This window comes from Globicephala melas, chromosome 17 (assembly GCF_963455315.2).
Source record: "Globicephala melas chromosome 17, mGloMel1.2, whole genome shotgun sequence".
Taxonomy (NCBI): domain Eukaryota; kingdom Metazoa; phylum Chordata; class Mammalia; order Artiodactyla; family Delphinidae; genus Globicephala; species Globicephala melas.
In genome coordinates, this window is record NC_083330.1 from 79,388,134 (window position 1) to 79,408,587 (window position 20,454).

General features: G+C 58.5%; 1 protein-coding gene across 8 annotated transcripts in view; it reads left to right on the forward strand.

Moving 5' to 3' along the window:
• MROH1 (maestro heat like repeat family member 1) overlaps positions 1–20,454 on the forward strand; it is a 68,054-nt gene that overhangs the window by 9,303 nt on the left and 38,297 nt on the right. For 7 of the 8 annotated variants that reach the window (XR_009559436.1, XM_060286918.2, XM_060286919.2 and 4 more), the window contains exons 2-10: positions 2,501–2,599; positions 3,999–4,076; positions 5,015–5,160; positions 10,710–10,841; positions 11,366–11,528; positions 11,766–11,864; positions 16,685–16,836; positions 17,224–17,364; positions 17,612–17,704. Coding sequence is in view for 7 of the 8 variants with exons in the window: in XM_060286918.2 (XP_060142901.1) it covers positions 4,055–4,076; positions 5,015–5,160; positions 10,710–10,841; positions 11,366–11,528; positions 11,766–11,864; positions 16,685–16,836; positions 17,224–17,364; positions 17,612–17,704 (948 nt within the window). In the remaining variant the exon portion in view is untranslated. The remainder of the gene's footprint in view (positions 1–2,500; positions 2,600–3,998; positions 4,077–5,014; positions 5,161–10,709; positions 10,842–11,365; positions 11,529–11,765; positions 11,865–16,684; positions 16,837–17,223; positions 17,365–17,611; positions 17,705–20,454) is intronic. The other variant, XM_030876004.3, reaches the window with a different exon arrangement.

Here is a 20,454-nt window from a genome sequence, read left to right on the forward strand (position 1 = left end):
TGCTCTGCGCAGGCTTTCTCTAGCTGCGGCGAGTGGGGGCTACTCTTCGTTGCGGTGCGCGGGCTTCTCATTGCGGTGGCCTCTCTTGTTGCGGAGCACAGGCTCTAGGCGTGCAGGCTTCAGTAGTTGTGGCACGCAGGCTCAGTAGTTGTGGCACGTGGGCTCAGTAGTTGTGGCGCACCGGCTTAGCTGCTCCGTGGCATGTGGGATCTTCCCGGACGAGGGATTGAACCCGTGTCCCCTGCATTGGCAGGAGGATTCTTAACCACTGCACCACCAGGGAAGTCCCTGCCTGGTAATTTTTGATTGCATGACAGACATTGTAATTTTACTTTGTTAGTGCTAGATGTTTTTGTGTTCCTATTACTGTTCTCAAGCTTTGTGCTGGGTTGTGGCTAAGTTATTTGGGAACAGTTTGATCTTTTCAGGTCTTGCTTTTAGCTTTGTTAGGTGAAACCAGAATGGCATTTAGCGTCGGGCTAATCTTACTTGTTTTTTTTCTTTGTCTTTTTTTGGCTGCATGGCACAGTTTGCGGGATTGAACCCGGGCCGTGGCAGCGAAAGCCTGGAATCCTAACCACTAGGCCATCAAGGAACTCCCTAATTTTACTTCTTTACTGAGCTGAAATCTTTTTTAGTGCCCTTCCCAGAACCCTGTGAGTTGTGGTGTTTCCCCCGATTGCTGGGAGCAGGCCCATTCCTGCCTCATTGTGAGCTCCAGGGATTATTTGCTGCTAATCCTTTTGGGTGGCTCCTTTCCTGGCCTTGTGTAATTTCTTCTTCTTTTTTTTTTAAAAATAAATTTATTTATTTATTTTTGGCTGCATTGGGTCTTCGTTGCTGCGCGCAGCTTTCTCTAGTTGAGGCGAGCGGGGGCTACTCTTCGTTGCAGTGCGCAGGCTTCTCATTGTGGTGGCTTTTCTTGTTGCAGAGCTCGGGCTCTAGGCACGTGGCCTTCAGTAGTTGTGGCACACGGGCTCAGTAGTTGTGGCACGCGGGCTCAGTAGTTATGCCTCGCGGGCTCTAGAGCACAGGCTCAGTAGTTGTGGCGCACGGGCATAGTTGCTCCACGGGATGTGGGATCTTCCCGGACCAGGGCTCGAACCCGTGTGCCCTGCATTGGCAGGCGGATTCTTAACCACTGCGCCACCAGGGAAGCCCCCGTAATTTCTTCTTAAACATCGTGCTTGTATTGGTTTTCTATTGCTGTTGTAACAAATTACTACAAACTTAGTGGCTTAAACAACACATATTCATTATCTTAAAGTTCTTAAGATCAGAAGGCTGACGTGGATCTCATGGGGCTCTAATTGGGTTGCTAGGGCTGTGCTCCTTTCTGGGGACTCTGGGGAGGATCTGTTTCCTGCTGTTTCAGATTGTTGGCAGAATTTGGTTCTTTATGGCTGTAGGACCAAAGTCCGTGTCTTCTTGCTGACTGTAAGCTGAGGGTTGTTCCCAGCTTCTATAGGTGCCCACATTCGTTGGCTCAGAGCCTCCTTCCTCCATCTTCAAAGCCAGCCATGGTGGGTTTTCTTCCCATGCTTTGATTTTCTCCCCCTTTTTCCATCTCAGCTCTCTGACACAGCTGGGAAAGGTTCTCTGCTTTTAAGAACTTAGGCTGGTCTCACCCACATAATCCAGGGTAATTTCTCCACCTCAAGGTCTGTACCCTTAATCCCATCTGCTAAGTCCCTTTGCCAGATAAGGTAACATATTCACATTCTGGGGATGAGGGCATGGGCATCTTTGGGGACATTATTCTGTTGCCCCTGTGCTGGCCAGTAAGTCAACTGAGTGACCAGGAGACCCTCTGCAGGTCTCTGGACTTCTCTCTGGCACTAGACCCTCCAAACTCCAGCAAGACTCAGGCCTCCCGAGATGCTCCCCGTCCTAACTCTGGGCCTTCCTGAGTGTCCTCAGCTGGATGTGCCCTATAGGTGACGAGCTGGAGTGACCTCAGGGTTTCCTGCCCTTCGTTTCCTGTTGACCAACAGCCTGAGAACTATGGCTTCACGTGTTTTGTTCAGTTTCTTAGTTGTTTTGGTTGAGATGGCAAACGGGTCCATCCCTCCCAGGTGGGCTGGGGGCTGACGTCTCTTATGCTTGTTTGCGTTTGCTGCGACTCGAGCCGAGTGAGCACAGCTGTCTGCACTTGTGTGAAGGATGTTCCAGCTGGAGCTGGTTAGCCCCTTTGCTCTGAGGCGTGGACATAGCTGTATCTTTCCACAGGGCAAAGCCTCTGCCCCAGGAACTGGCTGCTTGCCTTGTAAACTCAGACCGGTTCTGGGAACTCAGGATGTGGGTTCCATGTGCGGGGGTGCCTGCCTCTGAGAAGTGTCCTGTGGGCTTTCTGAAGCCTGTGGCCGGTGCACCTCACACCTGCCTGCTGGCTGTGGCGCTTCCGCCTTTCAGCTTTTCAGGGGGGCGGTTTCTGCCACCTTCTTGCTGTGCTGCCAGTGGAACATGTGTTTTTATTTCTTGTTTTCCTTGTTATTTTCAGATGCTTTCCAGAAAGGGGAAACACCTTGCTGATGCCACCAGCTTCAAACCAGTCCTCTCCATCTGCTTTCTGTCTGCCTGGGATTCCTGGAAGCTTCTGGTCTGCTAATTTTATCTTTTCTTGTTTTCTTGTGCTCTTGTGGGTTTGTTCTTTTAAAACATGCATCTTTTCTGTCATTTCACTGAGGTTTTGGTGGGATGGGTGAATGCTTAGGACCAGTGTGCCTTCTTGATCTAGAATTCTCACTTATTTTTTAAAAATTAATTAATTAATTTTTGGTTGCATTGGGTCTTCGTTGCTGTGCGCGGGATTTCTCTAGTTGCAGAGAGCCGGGGCTACTCTTCATTGTGGTGCATGGGCTTCTCATTGCAGTGGCTTCTCTCCTTGCGGAGCACGGGCTCTAGGTGCGCAGGCTCAGTAGTTGCAGCATGCAGGCTCAGTAGTTGTGGCTCACGGGCTCTAGGCGCACAGGCTCAGTAGTTGTGGCGCACGGGCTTAGTTGCTCTGCGGCATGTGGGATCTTCCCGGACCAGGGATCGAACCCGTGTCCCCTGCCTTGGCAGGCGGACTCTCAACCACTGCGCCACCAGGGAAGCCCTCTCACTTATTTTTAATTCCACCCCCTAACCCTGTCCCCGCATTAGGTGACTTCTCACTGCCCCCTTCCCGTGTGGCCGCAACCACATGAGCATATCCTCCATGCTCGGGAGCAAGGCCAGGCGTCTCTCCTTTGCTGCCTCCACCTTCAGCCTTTTCTGAATCGGTGGTGACTGGGGAATGAAGGGTGGTGACCAGCAAATCGAGAACACTAGTGTGAGAAAGCAGCACCGTACAGGTCCTCGGAGAGTGTGCCGTAGGGCAGAGCATGCGGCCACGTGCTGAAGTGGGGGCCGCTTGCGCATTTCATGGGCTTTATCCTTTGGGCCCATCTCTTGCAAGTGGCGCTTCGAGGCGTGTGGTGTTTGGATCCCGTGTGCTGTTTGGATGGTTGGTTTCAGGCGCCAGGGAGCCCACCAGGTCCCTGTGCTGCCCACCCAGTCTCTCGGCCAGCAGGAGGCTCATTTAACGTTGTGCTAGGATCTCAGGCATGGGGAGTCCCAGCCCCGCAGCCACCAAGGCTGTTGCTCTTGGCTCTCAGGGAGGGTGTCCCTGCTCCGCACAGACCGCCAGCGACACCAGACCTGATGCGCACGGAGTGAAGGGAGATGCTGTAGCTGGGGGTGGTAACACGCTTGCCCAGGCCACCGTGGGCCAATCAGGACCAGCCCTGGTGGGCCGGCCACGCATCGGCGGGGCTGACAGCTGCTGGGGTGGAGGAGAGCCGGTGACCATTGAGGGGACGGTGCCTCCCGTCCTCCGCACGCCTTTCAGCCAAACTGTGGCAGAGACAGTTCCCCCAGGGCGAAATTGTTTAAACCTTGTGTTTTACACAAACACAGTAACTGCTCAAAAACTGAGGAGGCTTATGACTTAAATGTTGCGCGTCTGGTTGCTCCAGGTTTGAAGACAGCTGTCCATGTTCACACCGGGCGAGAGGAAGCCACGGCCACAGCAATGAGCGAGTCATACGTGAAGAGTGAGTGTGTGGGGCTCTTGGCAGGTCTCCACGTCATGCCTGCCGGTTTCTGAGTTTGGGACACAGAGGAGCCCGTGGCATTGAGTAAATGTGCTTGGAAGGAATGACGCTTGCACGAACACACTTTCTCTAAGTTTCCATTAGAAAAAAAAAAGAAAACAAAGCTCTCGTCTCTGCAGATGCTGACGCAGAGGTCCAGATCTGGCCACAGGCTCAGTCTGGCGTGGGGGACGGCGTTTGCCTGGCACAGGGGGCTTCGTGCTCCATGTGGGAGGGTCCCTGAGCCTTCGTGCCTTCTTACAGAAGCCCCAGGGCCGGCATCCACTCTGGCTGGCCGCTCTGCTTGCAGCCAGGGCCAGCTGTTTGCTGAGGGCATGGCCCCGGGCGGGGCAGAGGCTGGGAGTGGTGTTCCTGCCCCACAGCTTCCACCCCCAGGGTGAGGGTCTGCGAACCGCTGGCGGGCACACGCCCGGAGCTCTCGGGGCACTGAGGATGGGGGGTCCTGTCCGTGGGGCGGAGGCCTGGATCTGAGTGTGGGGAGTTGCCAGGGTGAGGAGTCTGCGAAAGCAGCTGGTGGGACTGGGGTGCCGCCTGGCAAGCACAGGGCAGAGTGTGGGCCAGAGGGCCACCTGGGGCAGCTTCCGAAGGGGCCCTGAGTCTGCACCGCCTGCCTTTTATAGGAGCTCGGATCCAGCGGGGCCGGAGACGTGGAGCAGACGTGGCCTGGGCTGGAAGGTCGGGGTACAGGTGGCTGGAGTGACCTCAGAGCAGGCGGCCAGTGGGTCCCAGAGATCCCGGCCAGCGCAGTGGAGGCTGCAAAGCGGCCAGGCCGGCGCGGCGGTCTCCTCCAGCTGTGGGGCCGAGTCCTCAGAGGCTGAGCGTAGCGATGGTGGGGTCGGGGCCGGGCCTGACTACGCCACTGGGCTTTGTCACGGCAGGGCTGTTCACCATTCTGCTGGACGCTGTCACCGACAAGGACCCTCAGGTGCAGGAGCAGGTGTGTGGCGCCCTGTGCGCCCTCGGAGAGTCACAGCCTGAGGAGGCTCTCCGCGCCTGCGAGGAGCACCTGCGGCTGCATGACAAGGTATTGCTGCTCCTGCCGGGCGGCTCTGCGGGGCGGGGCCTGCGGGGCGGGGTCTGCGCCAGGGGTCTGCCGGCTGGCTGGGTCCGGAGTGCAGAGCCGTGCTGCTGTGGGCAGAAAATCGTACCTGCGAGTCCAGGCCCCCTCGAGGCGGGCAAGTCCAGCATAGATGACCCTCTTTGCCTCGTGGCCTGTGGGCTGGTCCTGTCGTGGAGGGACCGGGTGGTGAGCACTGCAGCGTCCAGCCGCTCGCTCGCAGGCCCAGTGCCGCCATCCCCTTTCGCTGACCCGCTGGAGCCTGGACAGCCGTCCTCGCCAATGAGAGAGGGCAGCTCGCGTCCACCGCGGTAACGGGAACACGTGGACAGGCCTTGGAGAGGGGCTGTGGCTGGGTGGGCGCGCCGACTGGACTCTGCAGAGATGGCTCACGGCTCTGCAGAGATGACTCAGAAGGGGCTCTGCCAGCTCCCCCTCTCCTGGGTCTCGGCTCCACGGTTCTGTGACGCTCTCAGCTCCCTGTGGTGGGAAATTATTTCAGTTTTCCCCAGTGCGTATTTTAGGCTCATTCCTGGGAGTTAGACTTTCGGTCTCAAAAGACCATTTTTCTTTTTGTTTTTGCCATTTGATCAGTAAAAGAGGATCCCTATACAATATAAGTTATTTCTCTCTCATCTGTCAACTGCCCTCTCCTGGGGGAAAGAGCCGCGTCCTGCTGAGCGGCCTGTGCTGCGGCTTGATGGCCTCTCCTCTCGTGGGGAGGGTCCCCTGCCCCCGCCCCGCTGTCCTAGCTGTTCTGGGCCTTTTACGTGTTCGTGGACTGCTGTTGGGACTGGGGGTACACAGGACGGGAAGGGCACCCTCACGCTTGGGCACGTGTGTGTCTACCCAGGCTCCTCGGCTCACGGAGCTTCACGGTGCGTGCACGCTGGGCGTCAGGGCCCTTCTCTTCGTGGCCGAAAGGCTCCATCAGCGTGACCTGCTGAATTTAGACAAAGCTTAGGGCTGCCCTGGCTGTTTGAGGAGATGGCCTGAGAGTACTAGAGGTGGCTAAAAGCCTTTGTTGTTTCTAACAGTTCACAGCAGAATTTACGTGTGCTTCACACTTGCCATTTTCTGGCTCATTTATGATTTTACCCCTTTTCTAGCCTTTTTAGTTTCTTCAACCAACTGTAAAAACCAGCTTCCTTCACAGTGGCCCTTTACAGTAAGCGTGTCTGGAGTTGGGAGCCCTGTCCCTCGCAGTGGAGCGCTTCCTAGCACCTCTCCCCCACCAGCCACCGCCCCGTCCGCACCCTGCTGCCGGCAGCTTTGTGCCACTCACCGTGTTTCTTTCACTCACTCGTGTGCCACTCACTCGTTGGGCTGCATCTTAGCATGTACATTTCGAATCCCCTTGACTCTCTCTCCAAAAAGATGGGGGCTAGCAGAAGAAAGGTGTACAGCACTATCTGGTCAGCGTAGGTCGGTGCAGCGTTTTGAGATGCGTGCCATACTTTGTAGATATCAGCTTCTCGAGGCTTCCGTGTGCCTGGGGCGCTGGGGCATGTTCGCTGCTCCTCCAGCTGGTCCTGGTCTGTGTTCCTGGACGGTGGGGGGCCACACGGTTTTAGACAGATCCAGTCTCCCTCCTGTTGGCCAAGTCTCAGCATAGGAAAGGTGAACACAGGGGCAAGCAGGCTCCTTCGCAAGGGCTGTCAGGCCAGTGGGCAGGGAAGTGATTTGGGGAAGAGAGGCAGAAATAGTTGTCTTAGCCCCCTCTGGCTCCTAGGACAAAATGCCACAGACTGGGCGGCTCTGAGACAGCAGACTTGTGTCTCCCACAGTTCTGGAGGCTGGAGGTCTTAGGATCAAGGTGCTGGCGGGTTCGGTGCCTGGTGAGCGCTTGCTTCTTGGTTTATAGGTGGATGTGTCCTCCCTTTGTCCTCACCTGGCAGAAGGGATGAGGGAGCTCTCTGGGGTCTCTTCTATAGGGGCACAAATTCCATTCATGAGGGCTGCACCCTCGTGGCCTAATCACATCCCAAAGGCCCTGCCTCCTAACGTCGTCCTGCCCGCAGGTAGCCTAGTCATCCAGTTCGTCCATTTAGTGGACTCAGTCAGTCCTGGGGGTGGGGGAAGGGCAGCAGGCCACCCGCCAACACATCAGAACGGTTGAGCCGGAAATCTCACACACTCCTGCCAAGGGCAGGTAGCATCAGAGAGCTGCCCCCACCCCCCCAGCCCCGTTCCCTTCCCAGTGTGCTACCTGACGGGGCTGCGGCTACATCATCCTGCGTGAGGGCCTGGGCGAAACCCCCTCCCTCAGAGGGAGTGCTGCACATCTTCCTTTGACGTGGTTACTGCTCTGCTCATTGAACTCTCAAGAGCAACGTAAAGTGGAAATAAAATCTTAAAAAATAAGCAGCGGTTGCAACTTTGTAGAAGTAGAAGAACCCATCCTAAAATTCATAGGGAATCTCGAGGGATCCTGAATAGCCAGAACATTCCTAAAGAAGAAGAACGAAGCCGGAGGCCTCCCAATTCCTGATTCCAAAATTGACCAGGAAAGCTACGGTAATCAAGCCAGTGTGGCACTGGCGTAGACAGACGCATAGACAATGGAGTAGAATAGAGCCTAGAAATAAACTCACATATACGGTCAAACGCTTTTCAACAGGGGTGCCAAGATAATTGAACGCGGAAAGGATAGTCTTTTCAACAAATGATACTGGGAAAACTGGATCTCCATTTGCAAAAGAATGAAGTTGGACTGCTACCTCACATCATACACAAAAATTAACTCAAGGGGTCAAAGACCTAAACGTAAAACCTAAAACTGTAAAACTCTTAGAAGAAAACATAGGACAGAAGCTCCTGGACGTTGGACTTGGCAATGATTTCTTGGATATGACACCAAAGGGACAGGCAACCCACAGCATGGGAGAAAATGTTTGCAAATCATATATCCAATAAGGAATTAATATCCAGGATATATAGAGAACTCTGAAAACTGAGCAACAAAATACCAAACTACTCAATTCAAAAATAGGCAAGGGACTTGAATAGACATTTCTCCAAAAAAGATACACAAATGGCCACTAAGAACATGAAAAGGTGGTCAGCATCCCTAATCATTAGGGAAATGCAAATCAAAACTACAGTGAAATACCACCTCACATCCATTGCAATGGATACTATCAAAAAAAGAGAAAATAACAAGTGTTGGTGAAAACGTGGAGAAACGGGAAACCTTGTGCAGTGGTGGTGGGAGTGTTAAATGGTGCAATGGCTATGGAAAACATTATGGAGGTTCCTCAAAAAATAAAAATAGAATTATCATATGACCCAGCAGTTCCACTTCTGGGCATATACCCAAAAGATTGAAAGCAGAGTCTCAAAGAGATATTTGCACACCCATGTTCATAGCAGCATTAATCACATTAGTCAAAAGGTGGAGGCAGCCCAAGTGCCCATCAGTGGGTGATGGATAAGCCAGATGTGGTCCATCCACACAACGGAATATTCAGCCTTAAAAAGGAAGTGAATTCTGGAAACTCCCTGGCGGTCCTGTGGTTAGGACTCAGCCCTGTCACTGCTAAGGGCCCAGGTTCAATCCCTGGTCGGGGAACTAAGATCCCACAAGCTGTGGTGCTGCAAAAAAAAAAAAAAAAAAGGGAATTCTCACACATGCTACAACATGGAGGAACCTCTTTTTAAAAAAAAATATATTTTTATCTAGGGATACATATGACTTTTAAAAAATAAATTTATTTTATTTTATTTATTGTTTTTGGCTACATTGGGTCTTTGTTGCTGTGCGCGGGCCTTTCTCTAGTTGTGGCGAGCGGGGGCTACTCTTTGTTGCGGTGCGCGGGCTTCCCATTGCGGTGGCTTCTCTTGTTGCGGAGCCTGGGCTCTAGGCGCACGGGCTTCAGTAGTTGTGGCTTGAGGGCTCTAGAGCACAGACTCAGTAGTTATGGCACATGGGCTTAGGTGCTCCATGGCATGTGGGATCTTCCCGGACCAGAACTCGAACCCGTGTCCCCTGCATTGGCAGGCGGATTCCCAACCACTGCGCCACCAGGGAAGCCCCTGAATGAACCTCCTTGAGGACATTTTGCTCAGTGAAATAAGCCAGTCACTAAAGGACAAATACTGTATACTTCTACTTCTGTGAAGTGTCTAGAATAGTCAAATTCAGATACAGAAAGTAGAAAGGTGGGTGGCAGGGGCTGAGGGGATGGGAATGGAGAGTTAGGGTTTAATGGGACAGGGTTTCAGTTTTATAAGATGGAAAGAGCTATGGGGAGGGATGGTACTGACGGCCACACCACCAGCTGAATGTATTTAATACCACTGCACTGTATGCTTGAGAATGGTTAAGATGGTAAACTTTGTTATGTGTATTTTAACACAATTTAAAAAAACGAAAAACAGAACAAAACAAACCAGTAGGGCTTCCCTGGTGGCACAGTGGTTGAGAATCCGCCTGCCAATGCAGGGGACACAGGTTCGAGCCCTGGTCTGGGAAGATCCCACATGCCGCGGAGCAACTGAGCCCGTGCGCCACAACTGCTGAGCCTGCGCTCTAGAGCCCGCGAGCCACAACTACTGAAGCCCGCGTGCCTAGAGCCCACGCTCCGCAACAAGAGAAGCCACCGCAGTGAGAAGCCCGCGCACCGCAACACAGAGGAGCCCCCGCTCACCGCAACTAGAGAAAGCCCGCGCGCAGCAATGAAGACCCAACGCAACCAAAGATAAATAAATAAATTTAAAAAACCCAGCAGCTGTGAATGACCCCATCAGTAGGACATTGTACTTTCCCCAGGTATAAGCTGTATGTTTCTACTTGAAATAGAGGGGTTCCTGCCCTCCCCTCTCGCATGCAGGGCTGAGTGACCGGGTGGTGTGGGCCACCCCCGTGAGGGCTGCTAGCAGCCTCTGCAGGAGGGAGCGCGGTGGGGACGTCGTTGGTGGGGGCCCGAGGGCCGCGAGCGCCCCTGCTCAGGCCTGAGCAGCTCTGCAGAGTGCAGCCAGCCGGAGTCGCGTCCTTTCTTGCCCTCTTTGCTCCCGTCACGTGGCCTGGGCACTCCAGCTGCACTGAGGTTGTGCCCCCTGGTCTGCACCCGCTGTCTGCACGCTGCATTCCCAGGAGGAGGGGGGAGGGTCCTCAGGGAGCAGCGGGTCTTGGTCTTTCCTGGCTCCCTGAGTATTTCCTGTCCTCGCCGCCGGTCTCCGTGACGCCCGGGACTCCCGCAGGATGAAGCCCTTCCCTTGGCTGGGCTCTGCTCACGTCGCGGGGTTTTCTGTCATCACCGTGACATGCCCCCCACCTGTCACGGCCTCCGCTGTGGTCTGCGTGTCCTCAGTGAAGGCGAGGATGATGCGTGCTGGACGGGGGCGCTGCAGGGACATGGCTGAGGAGAGGGCTGCACCAGGACATATGGAGAGCTCCCCAGGAGGCGGGCCACCCAGAGCGACGCCGTCAGGAGACCAGGGCTCTTTCTTAAGCTCAGAGAGGAGCCGTGAGAGACAAGCAGGTCCTGGCCCTCCCTCCATGGTTCTCTCCTCAGCTGGCGCATCCGTACCGGACGATGATCCTGAGGGTCATGGAGACGGTCGTGAGCAGTCACCTCGGCGAGCTGGACAAGGGCTTGGCCAGGGCCAGCATCCTCCTGGCCTCCAGCGAGATGACCAAAGTGAAGGTCCGTGGGGCTGAGCAGGCCCTGGCTTGGGAGGGAAGCTGCCTTCCGAGGCCTTTCCTCCCAGGTGCCTTAAGGGTGTGGGTTTGTGTCCGGCTGCCTCAGCTTGGCCCCTGGGTCCTGTGCACTGACTGCCCTCCTGGGGTGGGGAGGGTCACCCCACAATGGAAACTGACGCAGAGAGCAAACTCCCCGAACCCTCAGGGCAGACGCGGGGGCGGTGGTGCCCGGTGTGTGGAGGCGCTGAGAGCAAACTCCCCGAACCCTCAGGGCAGATGCGGGGGCGGTGGTGCCCGGTGTGTGGAGGCGCTGAGAGCAAACTCCCCGAACCCTCAGGGCACACGCAGGGGCGGTGGTGCCCGGTGTGTGGAGGCGCTGGGCTCAGCAGGGAGCCCTGCTCCCAGCAGCAGCAGCGTGTCCCCTGGCGTGACTGAGGGCAGAGTGTCTCGTTTCGCTTCCTGGGCGGTTTCAGGGCGAGGTCTGCCTCCTTCAGTCTGGGTGCCAGTTCAGGTCTTTTGGGGGGATAGGAACTGGTTTGTGACTGGCAGCAGGCCGCCAGCAACGTCCTGGTGGCTTTGGGAAAGCGTTTCATCAGCAGCGTGATGGAGGAGATACTGAGCAAGTTCCAGCCCGGGGTCCTGCCGCACCATTTTGTCGTGCAGACGCTCGCCAACCTCTCAGTTTCCAATGGTAGGTGGTGGCCCGGCCCCTTCGACCCGTGCTCTGAGCGGTCGTGAAGACCTCTGAGAGCCCGCCGGCCTCGGTTCCTTGTGTCCCAGCAGTTCCACCGTGAGCCCCAGGCTGTGCAGAAGGAGCTCAAGGCGTGTGGCCGGGGTGCCCTCTGCCTCCCCTGGGGCACAGGGCCCGAGGGAAGGACAGGCTGGGTGGGGATGGCAGTGGGGCCCCCGTGACGTACCCCTCTTGCAGTGTTCGGCGTGGTGCCCTTCCTGACGTCCATCCTGAGCACCATGCTGCCCATGCTGAGTGCAGCCAAGCCCGACTCGATGAGGGTGGTGTTCTGCTGTGGTAAGACGGGCCTCCGCGGGCAGGGGGGCCTCCGCGGGCAGGGGGGCCTCCGCGGGCAGGGGTGCCTCCGCGGGCAGGGGGACCTCCGCGGGCAGGGGGGCCTCCGAGGGCAGGGGGGCCTCCGCGGGCAGGGGGGCCTCCGAGGGCAGGGGGGCCTCTGCGGGCAGGGGGGCCTCCGCGGGCAGGGGGGCCTCTGAGGGGCAGGGGGGCCTCCGCAGGCAGGTGGACCTCCGCGGGCAGGGGGGCCTCCGCGGGCAGGGGGCCTCCGCGGGCAGGTGGGTCTCTGCGGGCAGGTGGGCCTCCGCGGGCAGGGGGGCCTCCGCGGGCAGGTGGGTCTCTGCGGGGCGGGTGGGTCTCTGCGGGCAGGTGGGCCTCCGCGGGCAGGTGGGCCTCTGAGGGCAGGTGGGTCTCTGCGGGGCAGGGGCTGGGTGCAGCCTGTCCACTCCTGGACCTTTTGTCTCCGGTGCCCCTTTGTGGGGCTGTGGGTCCCCCAGGCTGCAGGAAGAGGGCGGGACATTTAGAGGAAGGGTGACTGCAGGCGCGGGCTGGGTGGGCACTGCTGCAGATAGAGACCTGGCCTCTGCCGTCTGAGTGCTTTTCTCTGCTGCTGGGGGCCCCCTGCCCAGGACTCCACACTGCAGTCCCTGAGCCCCGGACGCTTGATGTGGGGCGGGAAGAGACTTACCCAAGGCTGCAGCTGCTTCCCATTTCTCTCCCTGCCCCGTGCTGGGAGCGTGACTGTTCCCTGGGCATCTTGGGATGGGGCATTCACTCTCCCACCTTCTGTGTGCGGCCCTCCGCGTGCCTGGCCAGGGGACGGTGCCTTGCGGCATGACTCTTGGGGGAGAGGAGGGCACTCGTGTGGGAGGGAAGCAGAGGGTCCTGAGACCCGGGGGCTGAGGGGGCCTGGGCCTCTTCTAGCAGCCACCACGTTGCCCTTGTCCTTCAGCTTCCTGGTGTCCCTAGTGTCCCCACCAGGCTCAGGGAGACGCTGGCCGGTACTGAGGGGAGGGAGAGGGAGCAGCTAGGCCCGCATGAGGACTGGACCCTTTTTAACCCGCAGCCCAGCCTGTTAGCAGGTGCTGGGCTTCCACCCCAGGCTGCCAGCTGTGGAGCGTGTGGTGAGGGCGTGGCCGCACTGGGCAGGGCTCAGGGTTGGGGTTGGGGGCTGGTAGCTAGCGGATTGGTGTCTGGGGAGGGTTCCTAGGGAAGCTGCATATCTTGCACGCACCTGGGGACTTTCCTAGCCAGGGCCTAGAGCTTTGGGCCCCAGGCCTCCCTGTTCACAGTGGCTTTGGGTTCAGGGTTCCCCTGCTTTCAGGGGGCCCTAGGAGGGGCTCCAGCCCCTGCCAGCCCCCCTCACAGCCCCCCGCGTTCCCCATTCTCTCCATTCCCTGCCATGGTCTCTTTGGTGCCTCTTGCAGGCTCCTCCCAACTGTGCGTGATTGGCAGGCTGCGTGGGCTGAAGGGCAGAACCCTCCTTGACCTAGCTTTGGCTGAAAAGGGGAATTGTGACAGGATCCCCGATCAGCTGGGTGGGAATCACCGCTGAGCTGGGAATGCAGGAGCAGGTCACAGAAGGGGCCGAGGCAGAGCTGAGGGGCTGGGGCTGTACCTCAGGTGCGCCGCACACGGGGAGAAGACCAGCCTAGGACAGAGCCCGTGTCGGAGCCGAGGGCTTAGGTACCGGCCCCAGGCAGCTCCTCTGGGAGGCACTGGCCTCGCTCCGGAAGGTGCAGGGCCCTGCACAGAGAGCTGACTCGCGCTTCTCAGGCGCTCTGGTCCCAGCCCTTCACGGGCCAAAGGCCCCTGCAGTTCCCACCTGTTGGTACGTCGTGTACGAAGCAAGTGCGTGGGCCAAGAGACCTGCCCGCAGGCCGCCCTCCTGCTGAGGTGTGCGCCCCGCACCGCAGACAGAATGTTCAGGGTCTGCAGTTGGAGGGGAGAGTGGTCCTGCCTGCTGGAGGGGCCTCAGTCGGGCCAGGAGGGTCCATAACAGCCCATCAGCGGCCTGGGTGGGCCACGAGAGGGCTGGGGCCTCCTGTCCTTCCAGACAGCCTCTGGTTCTGGGCAGATGTCTGTGTCCACTGCCGGAAGGCGGCACAAGTGGGCAGCGGCGCTGGGCCAAGAACAGGAGCACGTGCACACTTGAAGCTTCTCGTCCAGTTTGCAGTACGCTGTGGCCAGGGAGACCCAGAGACCGTGTTGACATGCCCCAGACAGCAGGGTGCACGGCTGGCCTGGCCACACTGTCCAGCACCAGTAGCGGCCAAAAATCACTGCCCACGAGGAAAGTCTCTGATAGGAAAGGTGGCCGCAAAATAAGCAGAAACCGAGACTTGGGGAAAGCCGACGGTTCAGGGAGGAGAAGACAGGCAGGAAAGGAAGTCTGTGGTTAATGTCCTCTGGGAGCTAAGGGAAGATGCGTTCAGGAAACGAGCGTGTGGCTGTGAAGAAGCTACATTCGGAGAATAAAATTAAGCTTCTGGGAATTAAAAACATGATGAAAATGGAAGGCAGAAATGGAACAGAAAGTTGAGGAAATCCTCCAGAAAGTAGAGCAAAAATGCAAATATATGGAAAATAGGAGAGAAAAGAATTAGCAGGCTAGGCCATGAAGCCAGCATTCGATTGAGACAACCTGGAAAGAACGAACGGAGAGAGTGGAGTGGGGGCGTCGTGCAGTAATCCCCGAACCTGTCCTGCAGCAGGAGCTGTTCCTGGTGGAGACGCCCTCCAGGCACCGCACCAGGAAGACTTTGCAGGGGGGTGGGCAGGGATGGGCCAAGGGGAGGCTGAGGAGATAGGTGGCCTTGCCTTCTCGCGCTCAAGTGAGAGTGCCAGAAAGCTCCGGTGGAAGGCACCCTCTGAGAATCAGAGCCCTGCCCAGATGCTGCTTGAGCAGGGGGTAAAGGCTCTTGTGGAGAAGCCAGGATCAGGAAGGGTGCGGTCCCACGTGGGGCCGGGGGAGCCCCAGGGTGTGCGGCAAGAGATGTGGAGGTCGCCTTGGTGACTCGTGCCTGGAGAGCCAAGGAGACTCAAACCGCAGGTGGTCGGTGACTCTGGGAAACAAAGCTGCTCATGGACGGAGTGGGTCTGGAGGGATGGACGGGAAGGACGGGCCCCGTCCTTGCGGGGAGTGGGTGAGGAACACCGTGGACGCGTTATTTATCGAGAGAGAGATCAAACCCCATGTTTGCTTCTGGAGCAAGGGAGGTTGGGCTGGCGGAGGGTGTGTGAGGAGTGCCCTTTACTCTGTGCCCGTGTGTGTACCTGATGGAACACTCAAGCCTAGTAACAGGTCGGGGGATGGGCTTCTGCTTCTGGCCGTATGGTAGCCTGTTACCCTGAAAGACCTTCCCACGCAAAATACCTAGGATCCCTGATCAGTTTGACCAACAGCCTGACTGAACAGCTCAAGGAGGCAAAAGAGTGGGGGGACGAAGGGGCCGTGGAGGAGTGGGGGGTTGAGAGAGGAGCTGAGGGTTCTCGGGGCACCTGCAGCCCCGGTTTTAGCAGCCGTGTGGCAGGGAGGGGACCAGAGCCCACCTCGCCAGACCCTCCAGGGGCCCATCCTCAGTGGAAGGGCTGCCCATGACACAGAAACCTTCCCCCAGGAGGTAGTTTTCTTTGAGAATTTCTTTATGTTCTGTCTTGAGCACGTGTGAACATGGCTGCCCTCCTGTAGATGGAGGGTTAGGGTTAGTCTTTCTGCTGGGCTGCAAAGCCCAGGCTAAGAAATTAGCCTTACAGGTGGGCCAGGTTTGAGGTTGTGAGCTGGAGCAAGTAAAGACCCCCGGGGCAGCTGCTGCAGCCCCTGCCTGGGCGCCGGGCTCTGCCCTCGGGAGGCCCGGCCGGGAGCCGCCGCCTCTCCGGGCCATTGCATCCTCATCTCCCCCTCCACTGCCCAGGCCCGTGGCCAGGGCCTGGCCTCCGACTCTCCTTCGTGGCCCCATCGTCTCCCCTGACCCAGAGTCCAGGTCCTGCTGACCACTCGCAGGTCTGCAGCAAAGCGAGTCCCCAGGCTTACCCGCCTGGTGTCCACAGCACAGTCCCTTCCACAGACACAGACCCCCAGGCCAGCGCTCCCCACCCTTGGCACCCCGCCACCGTGCCCCCAGGTCTTCTTCCTACACGTGTCCTGGGGGGCCCACGCCTGCCCGGCACAGCGGCCCTTGAAAGCGTGTGGCACGCATCTCTGTGAGGGGGGAGGTGGGCACAGCAGACTGGAGTGGGCCAGATGTGGTGGCCTGGGGGCATTTTGGGGAGGTTGGTGCCTGTACTGGTTTCCTTGGACCACCTCAACGAAAGACCACAAATTGGGGGGGTTAAAACAACAGAAATGTGTTCTCTACGGCTCAGGAGGCCAGGATTCCGAGAGCAGGGTGTTGACAGGGCCGTGCGCCCTCTGCAGCTCTGGAGAGAAACCTTCCAGGCCCCCTGGCGTCTGGAGGTGCCTGTGCATCCTGGCGCGTTGGCTCGAGGCTGCAGCAGTGCAGCTCTGCCTCCGTTGTCCCCGCGTGTCTGTCTCTCTTCTTGTGAGGACACGGTCCTGTTGGAGTTGCCCCCCACCCACTGTGACCTCGTCTTGACTCATTGCATCTGCAAAGACCCTATTTCCGAAAAAGGTCACGTTCTGAGCTTCTGCGAAGCACGCGAGTTGGGGGACCCTTGACGCCCGCACAGCGCTTTGGTCCCGAGCCTGGCCGGGTGCTCTGGAGGGTGTCTCGCAGGCAGCATGGCATGTTAGAAGGGGCAGGTGTCCCGCGGAAGCTGTGCGGCCATGGGCCGGCCGCCGCTTACCGCGTGGGTCGCCACAGCTCTGCAGCGCTTTAGCGAGAGCACCCTGGAGTACCTGGCCGACCTGGACCAGGCCCCCGACCCCACGGTCAGGAAGGATGCCTTCGCCACTGACATCTTCAGCGCCTACGACATCCTCTTCCACCACTGGCTGCAGAGCCGGGAAGCCAAGGTATGTGTGGCCCTTAGGGACCTGTGGCCTCACCTAGCTGGCTTTCCTCTCCCACCCCCAGCCTGGAGGTACTGCTCCAGTCACCTGGGCCTCTTCTGGGGTCCTGCGGGTTCTCGGGTGTGGGGGGGAGATCTGTCTACATGTGCCCCTCCCTCCCCCGCCCCACAGGTCCTCACAGAGTAGGGCTAGTTTTCTGGGGCCCCAGCGCTGGACCTCTCCCTGTAGGCCCACTCCCTCCACCCCTTTAGGACCCCCGCTCGCGGTAACCCGGGTCTTCGATTCCAACTGTGGGGTCCTTGGGGAAGGGCTCTTTGCACATCTCTGCCCCGGGCTGACGGGCGTTGCCGGCCGGTCCGCACGCGAGCGCCTGTCCCCGTGTCCCCCCAGCTGCGGCTCGCTGTGGTGGAGGCCCTGGGGCCCATGAGCCACCTGCTGCCCAGCGAGAAGCTGGAGGAGCAGCTCCCCAGGCTGCTGCCTGGGGTCCTCGGCCTCTACAAGAAGCACGCCGAGACTGTCCACGTGTCCAGGGTGCGTTCAGGAGTTCAGCTGCAGGGGGCACGGGGTCGGGGGGAAGCCCTGGGGGCAGCCAGCCTCAGTGGGGGGCGCGGACAGGAGCCGGGGAGCCAGGCCCACCTGGCCTTGCTGCGCGCCCCCTTCCCGGCCCTTCCCCACGAGCGAGCGCTGGGGTGGAGGGCTGGGAGACTCCCGCAGCCAGCAGGGGTGGGGCTGGGCCAGGAGGAGGCCCTGACGGCCCCTCTCCTCCCTCCTCGAGCAGAGCCTGGGCCAGATCCTCGAGGCGGCCGCAAGCGTGGGCAGTCGCACGCTGGACGTCCAGCTTGACTCACTCCTGGCTGCCCTGCATGCTCAGGTGGGCTGGGGGCCCAGGGAGGGGTGGGAGCACGCTGGGAGGTGCCTGCTGAGGGTCAGGGAGCAGGAGGCGGGGCCGAAGCGCCGTCTGCCCAGCGCTGGGGCTCGGGCCGCGCGACACAGCACAGCCCCGCCGTGCAGGGGCCGGAGCGGGCAGCCAGCAGGCCAGGGGCAGCTCTGGGGCCATCTGCACTGGCCGTGCGTCCCGAGGGCCCGGGCTCAGGTGGAGACCCCCTCCAGCGGTCTTGATGGCTTTGATGGAGAAAGGGCTTCGAGGAGGCTCCGCAGCCGTGCACACCCTGCCCCCCCCAGGTCAGATGAGGGGCATGGAGGTCACGGGGAGCTCTGGGGGGACGTTGCGTCCGTGGGACTTTCTGAGTGGGAGAGAAGAGGGCCGGAAAACTAGAGAGAGCGTGGGCAGGCGGCTCTGTGAGAAAGAGAAGCAGGGAGAGTGGACTTACTTCCTTGCTCCCCCCACCCCCTGGGGCATCTCTGGGCCTGCTCCACTCCCACACCTGCTGGGATGCCAGCCTGGCCCGCCGGCCTGAGCCCTCACCTGCCACACACACGGACGGCGCCCTGCGAGGGCCGGGGGTCGGGCTATGGTAGAGAGATTAAATAGTAATTTTAGTGTGTGAGCAATGGTAATGAACCTGAAAAACTGTATGAAGTGGATAGATTCCTAGAAAAATCTTAAAAATGTCAAAATTGGCAGAGAAGAAATAGAAAACTTGACTAAACCAGTAAAGAAATGGAAACAACATTCCAAGCCCTTCCTTTCTGAAAGCAAACCCAGGACCCACGTGGTTTGAAGGTTGCGTTCTTCCAAACTTTTGAGGGACAGCTAATTTCCACCATACACAGGTGGGCTTGGAAATGAGAAAAGGATCCAGAGCTGCCTGATGGATTCTTTGAGGCTGGTCTTGATTCCAAATCCAAGTCAGGACCACACAGAAAAATCTAGGTCTACTACTGTGAGGCTGGATGTGAGAATCGTGTGCTCAGTGAAGGGAGTTGCCCCGCACTGTGCTCCCAGCACTGCACCCTCAGCACTGAGCTCCCAGCACTGCACCCTCAGCACTGCGCCCTCAGCGCTGTTCCCTCAGCACTGCACCCTCAGCACTGAGCTCCCAGCACTGCTCTCCCAGCACTGCGCCCTCAGCACTGTACCCTCAGCACTGCGCCCTCAGTACTGCGCTCCCAGCACTGCACCCTCAGCACTGCGCCCTCAGCACTGCGCTCCCAGCACTGCACCCTCAGCACTGAGCTCCCAGCACTGCGCCCTCAGCAACGTTCCCTCAGCCCTGCACCCTCAGCACTGAGCTCCCAGCACTGTTCCCTCAGCACTGCACCCTCAGCACCATTCCCTCAGCACCGAGCTCCCAGCACTGTTCCCTCAGCACTGCGCCCTCAGCACTGCGCCCTTAGCACCATTCCCTCAGCACCGTTCCCTCAGCACTGCGCCCTCAGCACTGCGCCCTCAGCACTGTGCTCCCAGCACTGCACCCTCAGCACTGAGCTCCCAGCACTGCACCCTCAGCACTGCGCCCTCAGCACTGCACCCTCAGCACCGTTCCCTCAGCACTGAGCTCCCAGCACTGTTCCCTCAGCACTGCGCCCTCAGCACTGCGCCCTTAGCACCATTCCCTCAGCACTGTTCCCTCAGCACTACACCCTCAGCACTGCGCCCTCAGCACTGCGCCCTCAGCACTGTGCCCTCAGCACCGTTCCCTCAGCACTGCACCCTCAGTACTGCTCTCCCAGCACTGCAACCTCAGCACTGCACCCTCAGCACCGTTCCCTCAGCACTGCACCCTCAGCACTGCGCCCTCACCACCGTTCCCTCAGCACTGCACTCCCAGCACTGCGCTCCCAGTACACGAGGGGTGTAGGGCCCAGCCAGGGGGGCTGCACAGCGCTGAGGCCAGTCAGCTCACCTCACCATGGAACGAGATTCCCGAAAATATTCTCTGATATCAGTCAATGCAGAAAAAGCTTTTGATAAAGTTCAACACCTATTTGTCGCTAAAGCTCTTAGCAACCAGGATCAGAAAGGAACTCCTCTAACTTGGCGAAGTTTAAATGCCCAGGCCCTCCGCGTGCATCATGGTGAACGGGAGACAGGTGCGCTTCCTCTAGTGTCAGGATCAGAAAGGAACTTCTCTAACTTGACGAAGTTTAAATGCCCAGGCCCTCCGCGCACATCATAGTGAGTGGGAGACAGGTACGCTTCCTCTAGTGTCAGGGGCAGGAAGCAGCCCCACTCTCAGTGTTAACGGGGAAAGGAACAGAAATGGGGGGCGTGAGGACCGACCTGTCGTTTATCTTCTCCCGGCCACCCACCCTCTGTCCCGGTCCCCTCTTTGCCTTTCCCGAGGCCCCGAGCTCCTCTTAATACACTTAGCGACGGGTGGGTTGCCACGCGGGTCTCCCGAGCGAGAAGGCACAGGCCTGAGGGGGAGGGTTCGCTCTGTCCCGTTCCCTGCCGTCCCAGCACCGGTGCATGCTACCCGTGAGCACTCAGTAGATGTTTGTTTTATGGATGGTTGATTTATTCATCCAGAAACGCACTCATTTATGAACTGAGTCGGTTCACAAATACTAGAACTAAGTTCAGCAAGGTTGCCGGTTACAAGACCACCCTGTAAAAATCAGGAGCATTCTTCTCCGTCAGTAGTGACCAAGCACAAAAAAACGACCCTTTACAACAGCAACAGAAACTTATCGTGAAGTGTCTGGGAATTCACCTAA